The following is a 16,484-nucleotide window of genomic DNA, read 5'->3' as shown; positions in this document are numbered from 1 at the left end:
AATACATGTTAGAATAACCGTTGGCAGCGATTACAGCTGTGAGTCTTTCTTGGTAAGTCTCTAAGAGCTTTGGATCGTACAATATTTGCACATTATTCTTTAAAAAAATCCTCATGTTCAGTTGATCATTGCTAGATAGACATTTTCAAGCGGATTTACGTCAAAACTGTAACTAAGCCACTCAGGAACATTCAATGACATCTTGGTAAGCAACTACACTGTAGATTTGGCCTTCTGTTTTAGGTTATTGTCCTGCTGAAAGGTGAATTTGTATCCCGGTGTCTGATGGAAAGCAGACTGAACCAGGTTTTCCTCTTAAGATTTTGTACTTAGCTCCATTCCGTTTCTTTTTATCCTTAAAAACTCCTTAGTCTTTGCCGATGACAAGCATACTCATAACATGATTCAGCCACCACCATGCTTGAAAATATGAAGAGTGGTACTCAGTGATGTGTTGCGTTGGATTTTCCCCAAACATAATGCTTTGCATTCTGGACATAAAGTTAATTTCTTTGCCGCAACTTATGACATTTGTTAAGCACATTTGTAATCCTGAACTTGCTGTACATAGCCCATCTGTAAATAGCCCACCCAATCTACCTACCTCATCCCCATATTGTTTTTAATTACTTTTCTGCTCTTTTGCACACCAGTATTTCTACTTGCACATCACCATCTGCTCATCTATCACTCCAGTGTTAATTTGCTAAATTGTAATTACTTCGCTACTAAGGCCTATTTATTGCCTTACCACCTCACGCCATTTGCACACACTGTATATAGACTTTCTTTTTTTTCTACTGTGTTATTGACTGTATGTTTGTTTAATCCATGTGTAACTCTGTGTTGTTGTTTGTGTCGCACTGCTTTGCTTTATCTTGGCCAGGTCGCAGATATCACTGTATGTTATACTGAGTGACCGACAGAAAGGGACTGATATCACTGTATGTTATACTGAGTGACCTGACAGAAAGGGAACTGATATCACTGTATGTTATACTGAGTGACCGACAGAAAAGGAACTGATATCACTGTATGTTATACTGAGTGACCGACAGAAAGGGAACTGATATCACTGTATGTTATACTGAGTGACCGACAGAAAGGGACTGATATCACTGTATGTTATACTGAGTGACCGACAGAAAGGGAACTGATATCACTGTATGTTATACTGAGTGACCGACAGAAAGGGAACTGATATCAACACTCCTACTCTGTGCCATTGTGGATTGGTGCTACAGGAAAATAATTATGTGGAAATGACGTGCCAGTACAATTATGGATATTACTGTATGTAAGGATGTTGACATGGGGCTTTCAGTCTTTCAGAAACAAAGAAAGTCTTACAACGGAGCGTACTGGTCTATGTGCTCATCATTCAATGGGCTCAGTTCAAGTCTCACTTGTCCACTTAAAGAATGCTTTCCTTGTTCAGAATTATCTTGAAAAACTTTAGCACATTTTTGTTTTCAGGCAGCCATGCAACTTGGCAATAAATCAACCCCCTAAAACACCACAATACGAACTTGAAATTAGAACGATAAAAGGAAAAGTCCCGTTGCAGCTGAATCCATTTCATGTCCCATATATGGTCACTGCTGCTGCTGATAAATCAAGTCAAAAGGACATTGGACACTAAAGCTCTTTTCCAGAAGTTTCCAGAGTTGCGCAGTGAAATCTTGTTTGACACTCAGGAAAGACAAGTTGTTTTGTGCCTTCGGAAAGCTTTTTACGACAACTTTTCTTCGGATTTCTTCAAATAGTTCTTCTGTAATTCTGTCTCTCGTTCGTTACCTAGCAATAGCATACAACTGTCTGTAACATAGTATGTTTGTGTCTCTGTGGATGTAAGATCCAGCATGTAGATCACTGAGTTCTGTGTATGGGTATCGGATGTATGCGCCTAGATCACTGAGTTCTGTGTGTCAGTAGGGACTAGTGGAACACATCCGGAGAGGAAGCCGTGAACTAAAAATCTTGTCGGTAGCATATTTTCAACTTTCATTTATTTTTATTTTTTTTTGGGGGGGGGAACTGTCAGGACTCAGGACAGGAAGTAGGATGATAAGGGAGGGAGGTGGAGGTGGTTGTCTGGGACTCCCAGGGATGTTCCGAGTGTTCTTGTTGGGGACTTGTGCTCTTACGGTCCTGAGCTCTGCAGGCTTGGTGTTCCTTCTGGTGCAACACATGCACCTGTCAGCCCACCTGGCCCGGTTGGATCTACAACTCCAGGTGCTCTCAGAGACCTCTGGCGCCGTGCTGCATCATTCTGCAGCAGTATCCCTCCGGGCCAGCAGGGACCCTGGAGAGGAGACTGATAGGTTGCAGGTGCTCTCCGAGGAATCTGGGTTGCAGACATCACCCCACAGGACCAGCAGGGAAGACCCAGGCGGAGAGGAGGCAGAAAGGGTGCTGCGGCATGGTCGACCCCGCAGTAAGAGGAGCCAGGCTGGGAAACGCCAGACTAAGCGACAGCAGAAACGTGACGACAGGGACATGATGATGGTGATGACATACTCTATGGTCCCGGTAAGAATCCTCAGAAATATTTACTACATGAATTAGAGACAGTATGTTATGTGCTTTTACTAAGTGAGTTATAGTAGGTTATTTAAAATAAAATAAAATCCTTTATTTAACTAGGCAAGTCAGTTAAGAACAAATTAGTATTTACAATGACGGCCTAGGAACAGTGGGTTAACTGCCTTGTTCAGGGGCAGAACAACATATTTTTACCTTGTCAGCTCGGGGGATTCGATCTTGCAACTTTTCGGTTACTAGTCCAACGCTCTAACCACTAGGCTACCTGCCGCCCCTCCACTCTAACCACTAGGCTACCTGCCGCCCCTCCACTCTAACCACTAGGCTACCTGCCACCCCTCCACTCTAACCACTAGGCTACCTGCCGCCCCTCCACTCTAACCACTAGGCTACCTGCCGCCCCTCCACTCTAACCACCTGCCGCCCCTACCCTCTAACCACTAGGCTACCTGCCGCCCCTCCACTCTAACCACAAGGCTACCTGCCGCCCCTACCCTCTAACCACTAGGCTACCTGCCGCCCCTCCACTCTAACCACTAGGCTACCTGCCGCCCCTACCCTCTAACCACTAGGCTACCTGCCGCCCCTCCACTCTAACCACAAGGCTACCTGCCGCCCCTACCCTCTAACCACTAGGCTACCTGCCGCCCCTCCACTCGAACTACTAGGCTACCTGCCGCCCCTACCCTCTAACCACTAGGCTACCTGCCGCCCCTACCCTCTAACCACTAGGCTACCTGCCGCCCCTCCACTCTAACCACTAGGGTACCTGCCGCCCCTCCACTCTAACCACTAGGCTACCTACCGCCCCTCCACTCTAACCACTAGGCTACCTGCCACCCCTCCACTCTAACCACTAGGCTACCTGCCGCCCCTACCCTCTAACCACTAGGCTACCTGCCGCCCCTACCCTCTAACCACTAGGCTACCTGCCGCCCCTACCCTCTAACCACTAGGCTACCTGCCGCCCCTACCCTCTAACCACTAGGCTACCTGCCGCCCCTCCACTCTAACCACTAGGCTACCTGCCGCCCCTACCCTCTAACCACTAGGCTACTTGCCGCCCCTACCCTCTAACCACTAGGCTACCTGCCGCCCCTACCCTCTAACCACTAGGCTACCTGCCGCCCCTCCACTCTAACCACTAGGCTACCTGCCACCCCTCCACTCTAACCACTAGGCTACCTGCCGCCCCTCCACTCTAACCACTAGGCTACCTGCCGCCCCTCCACTCTAACCACTAGGCTACCTGCCACCCCTCCACTCTAACCACTAGGCTACCTGCCGCCCCTCCACTCTAACCACTAGGCTACCTGCCGCCCCTCCACTCTAACCACTAGGCTACCTGCTGCCCCTACCCTCTAACCACTAGGCTACTTGCCGCCCCAGTTAGATAGTTATTGTAGGTTATTTTTGTAATTTAGTGACTGGATACATTTTTATACTTCTTTCTCGTACTGATCCCTTAGTGGGAATTGAACCCAACAAAACCCCCGGTGTTGCAAGTGCTCAGCCACATTGGATCATACCATAAGTTACGTGGTATGTACAGTATAAAACTGTAACAAGACTCTGTTACGGTTTAAGACAAGACCAGCTGTGACTTTCACGGGTTGGGTATTGAGTTTTGTCTTAGGCATGTAGATCATCATTTATGATTACACAACGTTACGTTATTGTAGAGGAAGGGAGATTCAATCTGGAATAGTTTAGTATTCTCACTCTCCATATGTTCAGAGTCATTTCCTTTTTCACTCTTCTGGGATTAGCAGAAATGTCCTTCCTATGCCAAGAATCATCTCATTGGAAGACTCTGGATATAGGATTAAGAGGAGGAAAACTGAGCATGCGTCTGAAATATATCCTATTCCCTATATAGTGCACTACTTTATACCATAGCCCTATAGAACCCTATTCCCTATTATAGTGCACTCATTTTAGAAAAGGTTAGAAAAGGAGAGGGTCTTCATCAGGGTATAATGACAAACACTGCAGGATGACTCATTTATATAGTGTCAAAAGACACACACAGGTGTCTGTAATCATGGTGTGGCCTGATATCATTGGTTAATTCTCATATATATTAAAATAGCATACAAAGAAAACATAAATGGATAGCGTACGATCATAGATACAATGTGGCTACATAAGCCTACAAACATTTACAACAGGCAAAACCACTATAAATCACAAGAATGGCTTCAGATCAAAGTCAACGTTGAGACCGAAGGGAGCAAGGGTCTTTAAATGAAAGATCCAAGCTGTAGTGTCCTTTAAGTTGCTGTTATTGTCACCGTTTCCCTTTACTTCTGTCTTTCAGATCAAAGTCCTGTTGGAACTATGTAACAGCACAGAAGACATGTGTTTAACAGGTGTGTTGTTGTTATTGAAATAGCTCTTCTAATATCTAGGGTACACAGGTAAGAAAAACACTTTTTTTTTTTTTTTAAACTACAATTATTAAAATAAAAACATTAGCAACAGCCTTAATGTCGGAACTAGAAGCACAAGCATTTCGCTACACTCGCATTAACATCTGCTAACCATGTGTATGTGACAAATAAAATTTGATTTGATTTGATTTTAATACAGACAGTACCTCATTGAAATGCTGTATGTTGCCTATTGCACATGAAATGGACATGAATACAAAAAGTTCCATTCCTAACCATTCATTCCATCCTACATTACAGGCTTACCAGGACCTCCAGGTAAAACAATCAACAACACTTTGCATCAATCAAAGCATGACAAAAGGGGGAAAGGGGGAAAGGTGGGATACCTAGTCAGTTGTACAACTGAATGCCTTCAACTGAAATGTGTCTTACACATTTAACCCAAACCCCTCTGAATCAGAGAGGTGCGGGGGGCTGCCTTAATCAACATCCACTTTGTCGGCGCCCGGGGAACAGTGGGTTAACTGCCTTGTTCAGGGCCCGGGGAACAGTGGGTTAACTGCCTTGTTCAGGGCCCGGGGAACAGTGGGTTAACTGCCTTGTTCAGGGCCCGGGGAACAGTGGGTTAACTGCCTTGTTCAGGGGGCAGAACGATAGATTTTGTACCATGTCAGCTCGGGGATTTGATCCAGTAACCTCTAAAAAAGGCATCTAGTCATACATGTAGTTATCGATGATCATACAGGATGATATCTGTTCAAGGCACTCCAGGTGTGGATGGGAAGCCAGGAGTCAATGCTACAGAAGGCATACCAGGACCACCTGGAGCTGCAGGGAGACGAGGGAAAAAAGGTCAGACACTGTTGGTGGTATGTGATTTTTTTCCCCCATGCACAAGTGCTCTATTATACTGTACATGTGCAGACCAGTGGAGGCTGGTGTCACCTTAAATTGGAGGACTTGTAATTCATTGTATTCCAGCCATTACAATGATTCCATCTTCCAATTCAAAGTGACACCAGCCTCCACTGGTAAAGACCTAATGAAACTAAATAATTTAAAGAAATCAGTCCCAAAAAAATCCATCCATAACTATCATGATGACCCCTTGCCTGTTCAGGTCCCCCTGGAGAGAGAGGGGAGCCAGGGGTGAAAGGAGACGTGGGACACCCTGGACCTCCAGGACTGAAGGACGAGACCTCCAATGACACCATCATAGAGGGTAAAAGAGGGTAGAGTTCTCATTCTCTTAAAAATCCATCTTACTAGCTCACCCTACTAGTTCATCTTACTAGATCACCCTACTAGTTCATCTTACTAGCTCACCCTACTAGTTCATCTTACTAGCTCACCCTACTAGTTCATCTTACTAGCTCACTCTACTAGTTCATCTTACTAGTTCATCTTACTAGCTCACCCTACTAGTTCATCTTACTAGCTCATCTTACTAGCTCACCCTACTAGTTAATCTTACTAGCTCACCCTACTAGTTCATCTTACTAGCTCATCCTACTAGTTCATCTTACTAAATCACCCTACTAGTTCATCTTACTAGCTCACCCTACTAGTTCATCTTACTAGCTCACCCTACTAGATCACCCTACTAGTTAATCTTACTAGCTCACCCTACTAGTTCATCTTACTAGCTCACCCTACTAGTTAATCTTACTAGCTCACCCTACTAGTTCATCTTACTAGCTCACCCTACTAGCTCATCCTACTAGTTCATCTTACTAGTTAATCTTATTAGATCACCCTACTAGTTAATCTTACTAGATCACCCTACTAGTTCATCTTACTAGATCACCCTACTAGTTAATCTTACTAGATCACCCTACTAGTTCATCTTACTAGATCACCATACTAGTTAATCTTACTAGATCACCCTACTAGTTCATCTTACTAGATCACCCTACTAGTTCATCTTACTAGATCACCCTACTAGTTAATCTTACTAGATCACCCTACTAAATCACCCTACTAGTTAATCTTACTAGATCACCCTACTAGATCACCCTACTAGTTCACCCTACTAGTTAATCTTACTAAATCACCCTACTAGTTCATCTTATTAGATCACCCTACTAGTTAATCTTACTAGATCACCCTACTAGTTCATCTTACTAGATCACCCTACTAGTTAATCTTACTAGATCACCCTACTAGTTAATCTTACTAGATCACCCTACTAGTTCATCTTACTAGATCACCCTACTAGTTCATCTTACTAGATCATCCTACTAGTTCATCTTACTAGATCACCCTACTAGTTAATCTTACTAGATCACCCTACTAGTTCACCCTACTAGATCACCCTACTAGTTAATCTTACTAGATCACCCTACTAGTTAATCTTACTAGATCACCCTACTAGATCACCCTACTAGTTAATCTTACTAGATCACCCTACTAGTTCATCTTACTAGATCACCCTACTAGTTAATCTTACTAGATCACCCTACTAGTTAATCTTACTAGATCACCCTACTAGTTCATCTTACTAGATCACCCTACTCGTTCATCTTACTAGCTCACCCTACTAGTTCATCTTACTAGATCACCCTACTAGATCACCCTACTAGATCACCCTACTAGATCACCCTACTAGATCATCTTACTAGATCACCCTACTAGTTAATCTTACTAGATCACCCTACTAGTTCATCTTACTAGATCACCCTACTAGTTCATCTTACTAGTTCATCTTACTAGATCACCCTACTAGATCACCCTACTAGATCACCCTACCAGTTCATCGTACTAGATCACCCTACTAGTTCATCTTACTAGATCACCCTACTAGTTCATCTTACTAGATCACCCTACTAGTTCATCTTACTAGATCACCCTACTAGTTAATCTTACTAGATCACCCTACTAGATCACCTTACTAGCTCACCCTACTAGTTAATCTTATTAGATCACCCTACTAGTTAATCTTACTAGATCACCCAACTAGTTCATCTTACTAGATCACCCTACTAGTTCATCTTACTAGATCACCCTACTAGTTAATCTTACTAGATCACCCTACTAGTTCATCTTACTAGATCACCCTACTAGTTCATCTTACTAGATCACCCTACTAGTTCATCTTACTAGATCACCCTACTAGATCATCTTACTAGATCACCCTACTAGATCACCCTACTAGATCACCCTACTAGATCATCTTACTAGATCACCCTACTAGCTCACCCTACTAGATCATCTTACTAGATCACCCTACTAGATCACCCTACTAGTTCACCCTACTAGATCATCTTACTAGATCACCCTACTAGATCACCCTACTAGTTCATCTTACTAGATCACCCTACTAGTTCATCTTACTAGATCACCCTACTAGATCATCTTACTAGATCACCCTACTAGATCACCCTACTAGTTCATCTTACTAGATCACCCTACTAGTTCATCTTACTAGATCACCCTACTAGTTCATCTTACTAGATCACCCTACTAGATCATCTTACTAGATCACCCTACTAGTTCATCTTACTAGCTCACCCTACTAGTTCATCTTACTAGATCACCCTACTAGTTCATCTTACTAGATCACCCTACTAGTTAATCTTACTAGATCACCCTACTAGTTAATCTTACTAGATCACCCTACTAGTTAATCTTACTAGATCACCCTACTAGTTCATCTTACTAGATCACCCTACTAGTTCATCTTACTAGATCACCCTACTAGTTCATCTTACTAGATCACCCTACTAGTTCATCTTACTAGATCACCCTACTAGTTCATCTTACTAGATCACCCTACTAGTTCATCTTACTAGATCACCCTACTAGTTCACCCTACTAGATCACCCTACTAGTTAATCTTACTAGATCACCCTACTAGTTAATCTTACTAGATCACCCTACTAGTTAATCTTACTAGATCACCCTACTAGTTCATCTTACTAGATCACCCTACTCGTTCATCTTACTAGCTCACCCTACTAGTTCATCTTACTAGATCACCCTACTAGATCATCTTACTAGATCACCCTACTAGATCACCCTACTAGATCATCTTACTAGATCACCCTACTAGTTAATCTTACTAGATCACCCTACTAGTTAATCTTACTAGATCACCCTACTAGTTCATCTTACTAGATCACCCTACTAGATCACCCTACTAGATCACCCTACTAGATCATCTTACTAGATCACCTTACTAGTTCATCTTACTAGATCACCCTACTAGTTCATCTTACTAGATCACGCTACTAGTTCATCTTACTAGATCACCCTACTAGTTCATCTTACTAGATCACCCTACTAGTTCATCTTACTAGATCACCCTACTAGTTCATCTTACTAGATCACCCTACTAGTTCATCTTACTAGATCACCCTACTAGTTCATCTTACTAGATCACCCTACTAGTTCACCCTACTAGATCACCCTACTAGTTAATCTTACTAGATCACCCTACTAGTTAATCTTACTAGATCACCCTACTAGTTCATCTTACTAGATCACCCTACTAGCTCATCTTACTAGATCACCCTACTAGTTAATCTTACTAGATCACCCTACTAGTTAATCTTACTAAATCACCCTACTAGTTCATCTTACTAGATCACCCTACTAGCTCATCTTACTAGATCACCCTACCAGTTCATCCTTACTAGTTCATCTTACTAGATCACCCTACTAGTTAATCTTACTAGATCACCCTACTAGTTCACCCTACTAGATCACCCTACTAGTTAATCTTACTAGATCATCCTACTAGTTCATCTTACTAGATCACCCTACTAGTTAATCTTACTAGATCACCCTACCAGTTCATCCTTACTAGTTCATCTTACTAGATCACCCTACTAGTTCATCTTACTAGATCACCCTACTAGTTCACCCTACTAGATCACCCTACTAGTTAATCTTACTAAATCACCCTACTAGTTCATCTTACTAGATCACCCTACTAGTTAATCTTACTAGATCACCCTACTAGTTAATCTTACTAGATCACCCTACTAGTTAATCTTACTAAATCACCCTACTAGTTCATCTTACTAGATCACCCTACTAGTTCATCTTACTAGATCACCCTACTAGTTCATCTTACTAGATCACCCTACTAGTTCATCTTACTAGATCACCCTACTAGTTCATCTTACTAGATCACCCTACTAGTTCATCTTACTAGATCACCCTACTAGTTCATCTTACTAGATCACCCTACTAGTTCATCCTACTAGATCACCCTACTAGTTAATCTTACTAGATCACCCTACTAGTTAATCTTACTAGATCACCCTACTAGTTAATCTTACTAGATCACCCTACTAGTTCATCTTACTAGATCACCCTACTAGTTAATCTTACTAGATCACCCTACTAGCTCATCTTACTAGATCACCCTACTAGTTCATCTTACTAGATCACCCTACTAGCTCATCTTACTAGATCACCCTACCAGTTCATCCTTACTAGTTCATCTTACTAGATCACCTTACTAGTTAATCTTACTAGATCACCCTACTAGTTCACCCTACTAGATCACCCTACTAGTTAATCTTACTAGATCACCCTACTAGTTCATCTTACTAGATCACCCTACTAGTTAATCTTACTAGATCACCCTACTAGTTCATCTTACTAGATCACCCTACTAGCTCATCTTACTAGATCACCCTACCAGTTCATCCTTACTAGTTCATCTTACTAGATCACCCTACTAGTTAATCTTACTAGATCACCCTACTAGTTCACCCTACTAGATCACCCTACTAGTTAATCTTACTAGATCACCCTACTAGTTCATCTTACTAGATCACCCTACTAGTTAATCTTACTAAATCACCCTACTAGTTCATCTTACTAAATCACCCTACTAGTTAATCTTACTAGCTCAACCTACTAGTTCATCTTACTAGATCACCCTACTAGCTCACCCTACTAGATCACCCTACTAGTTAATCTTACTAAATCACCCTACTAGTTCATCTTACTAGATCACCCTACTAGTTCATCTTACTAGATCACCCTACTAGTTCATCTTACTAGATCACCCTACTAGTTAATCTTACTAAATCACCCTACTAGTTCATCTTACTAGATCACCCTACTAGTTCATCTTACTAGATCACCCTACTAGTTAATCTTACTAGATCACCCTACTACTTCATCTTACTAAATCACCCTACTAGTTCATCTTACTAGATCACCCTACTAGTTCAACCTACTAGCTCACCCTACTAGTTCATCTTACTAGATCACCCTACTAGTTCATCTTACTAGATCACCCTACTAGCTCACCCTACTAGTTCATCTTACTAGATCACCCTACTAGTTCAACCTACTAGCTCACCCTACTAGTTCATCTTACTAGCTCAACCTACTAGTTCATCTTACTAGATCACCCTACTAGCTCACCCTACTAGTTCATCTTACTAGCTCAACCTACTAGTTAATCTTACTAGATCACCTTACTAGATCACCCTACTAGTTCATCTTACTAGCTCACCCTACTAGTTCATCTTACTAGCTCAACCTACTAGTTCATCTTACTAGCTCACCCTACTAGTTAATCTTACTAGCTCAACCTACTAGTTAATCTTACTAGATCACCCTACTAGCTCACCCTACTAGTTCATCTTACTAGATCACCCTACTAGTTAATCTTACTAGATCACCCTACTAGCTCAACCTACTAGCTCACCCTACTAGTTAATCTTACTAGATCACCCTACTAGTTCATCTTACTAGATCACCCTACTAGTTAATCTTATTAGATCACCCTACTAGTTCATCTTACTAGCTCACCCTACTAGTTCATCTTACTAGATCACCCTACTAGTTAATCTTACTAGATCACCCTACTAGTTCATCTTACTAGATCACCCTACTAGTTAATCTTACTAGATCACCCTACTAGTTCATCTTACTAGATCACCCTACTAGTTCATCTTACTAGATCACCCTACTAGTTCATCTTACTAGATCACCCTACTAGTTCATCTTACTAGATCACCCTACTAGTTCATCTTACTAGATCATCCTCAACTACATTTGAGCTACTAACACTGATTATGCAGATAGTTACAATTTATGTTTTACTTGCAATGATCATAATTGTATTACATACTGTAAATGTTAGTTTATCTGAGAAGCCTGTTCAGATCCTGTGCCTCTGATTTGTGTTTGAAGGGCCTCCGGGTCCAAGGGGCCCTCCTGGCCCTGCCGGTCCCCCTGGTCTACCTGGCCCCCCAGCGACCTTAGAGGACCCAGAACCCTCTAGAAATAGGACCATGAGAGCCCACCTGTTAGAGAACACCTGTCTCCATCAAGCCAACATGTCTGACTCTCTGAGTGAGTATGCTGTCAGAGATTCCACCAACAATGACATGCATTCATCCTCACTGTCACTGTAAAACACTGTTCCATTTTTTTCTCTACACTCTTAGGTACAGAGAATACAGCCCCAAGCAGTGACACCTTGAATGTAACCAACGCAGAGAATGTTAATCGAACCATCAGAGCACACATCCATCAAGCCAACATGTCTACGGGTGAGCATACTGTCCTGGCAGAGATTCCACCAACAACAACTCAGAATCACTATGTATGAACATACGTTTATTCCTCAGTGTAAAAAAAACACTGTTGCATCTCTCTCCCCTTAGAGTCAGCGAATCTAGCCGCAAGTAATGACACGTTGAATGTAACTGACACAGAGAACGAGGAAGCAAATAACCGACAAATGACATACATAAAGATTGTGGAAGAAGCACCTTTGAACGTAACTGACAGTGAGATTGTGGAAGAAGGACCTTTGAACGTAACTGACACCGAGATTGTGGAAGAAGCACCTTTGAACGTAACTGACACCGAGATTGTGGAAGAAGGACTTTTGAACGTAACTGACAGCGAGATTGTGGAAGAAGGACCTTTGAACGTAACTGACAGCGAGATTGTGGAAGAAGGAACTTTGAACGTAACTGACACCGAGATTGTGGAAGAAGGACCTTTGAACGTAACTGACAGCGAGATTGTGGAAGAAGGACTTTTGAACGTAACTGACAGCGAGATTGTGGAAGAAGGACTTTTGAACGTAACTGACAGCGAGATTGTGGAAGAAGGACCTTTGAACGTAACTGACACCGAGATTGTGGAAGAAGGACTTTTGAACGTAACTGACACCGAGATTGTGGAAGAAGGACTTTTGAACGTAACTGACAGCGAGATTGTGGAAGAAGGACCTTTGAACGTAACTGACAGCGAGATTGTGGAAGAAGGACCTTTGAACGTAACTGACAGCGAGATTGTGGAAGAAGGACCTTTGAACGTAACTGACAGCGAGATTGTGGAAGAAGGACCTTTGAACGTAACTGACACCGAGATTGTGGAAGAAGGATCTTTGAACGTAACTGACACCGAGATTGTGGAAGAAGGATCTTTGAACGTAACTGACAGCGAGATTGTGGAAGAAGGACCTTTGAACGTAACTGACAGCGAGATTGTGGAAGAAGCACCTTTGAACGTAACTGACAGCGAGATTGTGGAAGAAGGATCTTTGAACGTAACTGACATCGAGATTGTGGAAGAAGCACCTTTGAACGTAACTGACACCGAGATTGTGGAAGAAGCACCTTTGAACGTAACTGACACCGAGATTGTGGAAGAAGGATCTTTGAACGTAACTGACACCGAGACTGTGGAAGAAGGACCTTTGAACGTAACTCACACTGAGAATGTAGAAGAAGGACCTTTGAGCGTAACTGACAGCGAGATTGTGGAAGAAGCAGCATTTAAGAAAACTGGTATGAAACTATTTAAATCTATTAAGGGGTTGAATTAGGATGGTGAAGGTATTTAAATTGTCTTCATAATTGATTGCATTTTATGTTCATTTTCAGCAGAAATCTTCTCTGCTCCCACAACTGACACCTTGAATGTAACCGACACAGAGTATGCGAAAGAAGCACCTGTTTGGAAAGCTGGTATCAGAACTATTTCTACATAGGCAATACTGGGGGTTCAATTGGGATGTTGAAGGTAGATTATTTTTCTTCATAATTGGTTGCATTTTGTCAACAGAAGGCCTTAAAGTCTTCACTGTTCCCTCCAATATAACCACAGCATTTAAAGGTACAGTCTGGAAGCTTAGTTTGTACTACTGTCCTGTACCTTCAACCTTTACTCATGAGCGCCCCCTAGTGGAAACTGTTGCTTAGTGAAGTCTTTTACGTCATTTCAAAACATTGTCATTATTTCATTTTCCAATGTTTCTCTTTCGTATCCATAGAATACATTATCAAAAGCATAACATGCTTTCCAAACGTCACTAAAATGGAAACCACATTTGGAGTTTGGATGCGAGATGCAGCCCGGGTGAACGATAACCACATTTGGATGGCTGAACACTTTTCAGGTACAGTACTTTTGGCAAGTCGTAAAGAAAATACCAATAATATTGAGGAAATATATTTTTATAATAGGGGAAAACTCAAGGCCAAAGAAAGAAATCAGCTGGTACAATACATAACGTTTATATAAGTTGCAACAAATGAAACAATTTCCAGCAGAAAGAGACTGTGTTGCGATTTACATTTGGCTTTTCAGGTCGAGTCTTGCAGGAGTACAAGAGCATTGCATCATTTCCTAACGGCAGCAGCAAGTCTATTGACATGAGGAAGTTGTACCAGGGTTGTGGCCACATAATCTACAATGGGTCTATGTACTATCACAATGCGGGAACCTCGAAAGTTGTCAAGTAAGCGTTTCTTTACTGCAGTTTAAAGCAACACAAATATGTTTCCAGATATGTTTCCAAAATCTTGTACATGATTCCTAAGTATTTGACCCATTCTCAATATTTTGCTTTTTAACAGGGATAATCTGAAGACCAGGAGATTACAGACACTGGCCATTGAGAATGCTCTTTACCACAATCGAACCTACCTCTTCTACAACTCCAAGACATACTTTAAGTTTGCTGTGGACGAGAACGGACTGTGGCTCATATATGCTTCAGTTGTCAACGGAACCATGATGGTTGCCAAGCTTAACCACAAGAGTTTTTCTGTGTTGTCTGTGGTTAGCACGTCCTATCCTGTACCGAACGCTGGGAATGCCTTTGTTGCGTGTGGAGTTCTGTATATGACTGACACCAAAGACACAAAAGTCACACATGCCTTTGACTTAATGAAAGAGAAACCTTTGAATGTAAGTTTGGATCTTAGATCAGCCAATGGTATTATGGCTATGTTGTCATATTATCCCCAAAATCATCTTTTGTATATGTGGGACAACAGCTATGTGAAAATATGCAAGGCTTATTTTACTTCGGATCAAAAAAGTCTAGTCAAATGTTATGATCGTAAATAAATCTTATGATCGTGGGAGACATTCTGCCTAGGAGAATACAGCCACAAGTAGTGACACCTTGAATGTAACCAATGTAGAGAAGGTTCTATTAACAATCAAAGCACACACCAATCAAGCCAACATGTCTATCACTGTCCTGGGAGAGTGTTCTAATTTTTTAAGAATTTGAGTGTCATAAAATATTCATTTTTGTATAATATTTGGCATCGATATTTTTCTCATTCATGTTGTACAATTACCAATAAAAACATGTTTTCTTTTCATATTTTACAGTAATTCTCTATCTGATCCTCAATTCAATCAACTGTAAATCCAGCCCTCATTCCCTTTCAAAGTTTGATAATGCGATACACTACATATGCTAAAGTCTGACCTCAAAACATAAATAGAAAAAAAAACTAAATTCTGTAACAATGCGAACAGAACAAAACAGCGGTACCAAGTAGGCCTAGTAAACAGAATATCAGATCAATAAAGGCCTGACACAATCTATATTTAGGCTAGTTAAAAACACAGTAAACAAAAGGTGAATGGAGACCCAAATAACCAAAACATAGCCTACAGCCTACTACGGCAAGATGTATCCATGCACAGCTGTCTTGCCAAACAAATAGGCCTATAGGCCGCTTAAATCATTCAAAATCCCAGCGGAAGCCAATCCAGCAAGAAGAAAAAAAACATATGAAAATATGCACCGCCCTATGGGACTCCCAATCACAGCCGGTTGTGATACAGCCTGGATTCGAACCAGGCACTGTAGTGACACTTTAGACCGATGTGCCACTCGGGAGCCTAGCTGCTCCAGTGGCTTTCCATAGTCCTCCTACACACACCGTGGCATGCTCTTTCCATTGTGCTGGCGTAGCGGAGATACAGATTTTGCGCCAACCTGGCACTCAATTATTTGAACTTTATTGCTAGTTTTATACAGGGACATAAAACTAAAACTGAGGGGGCTCGGCCCCTTTTTGCCCCCTCGTGGTGCCAGGGCCTATTGGGGGGGGTCTAGGCCCCATCCTTAAATTGGAGAATATTGCATTTTTCAAACATTATACTTAATTCTATTTCTGAATATCTCTTGTTTGAGCTGTCTGTATCCTCCTGACTGGTGTTTTTTTTTTTTTTTTAATAAACAAAATATGCTTCTCTGATAAAATATTGAAAGGACTGTGAGTCTTATTCAGTACATTTTCGTTGTTGGTT

General features: G+C 41.8%; 2 protein-coding genes across 2 annotated transcripts; both read left to right on the top strand.

The window, feature by feature from the left end:
- The first annotated feature begins 1,991 nt into the window (after positions 1-1,991).
- On the top strand, positions 1,992-5,635 carry LOC120065936 (gliomedin-like). The gene is made up of 4 exons (XM_039016978.1): positions 1,992-2,532; positions 4,865-4,916; positions 5,238-5,317; positions 5,615-5,635. The coding sequence occupies exons 1-4, from the start codon at positions 2,065-2,067 to the stop codon at positions 5,633-5,635; spliced, it is 621 nt and encodes a 206-aa protein (XP_038872906.1). The 5' UTR covers positions 1,992-2,064.
- On the top strand, positions 5,633-15,546 carry LOC120066435. The gene is made up of 9 exons (XM_039017798.1): positions 5,633-5,792; positions 6,061-6,162; positions 12,102-12,263; positions 12,359-12,463; positions 12,578-13,714; positions 13,811-13,894; positions 14,200-14,325; positions 14,517-14,667; positions 14,786-15,546. The coding sequence occupies exons 1-9, from the start codon at positions 5,687-5,689 to the stop codon at positions 15,279-15,281; spliced, it is 2,469 nt and encodes an 822-aa protein (XP_038873726.1). The 5' UTR covers positions 5,633-5,686; the 3' UTR covers positions 15,282-15,546.
- The last annotated feature ends 938 nt before the right edge of the window (positions 15,547-16,484 follow it).

Source organism: Salvelinus namaycush, chromosome 21, assembly GCF_016432855.1.
Source record: "Salvelinus namaycush isolate Seneca chromosome 21, SaNama_1.0, whole genome shotgun sequence".
In the NCBI taxonomy this organism is placed as follows: Eukaryota; Metazoa; Chordata; class Actinopteri; order Salmoniformes; family Salmonidae; genus Salvelinus; species Salvelinus namaycush.
The sequence above is the reverse complement of the archived record's forward strand: the minus strand, read 5'-3'. Positions and strand labels throughout refer to the sequence as shown.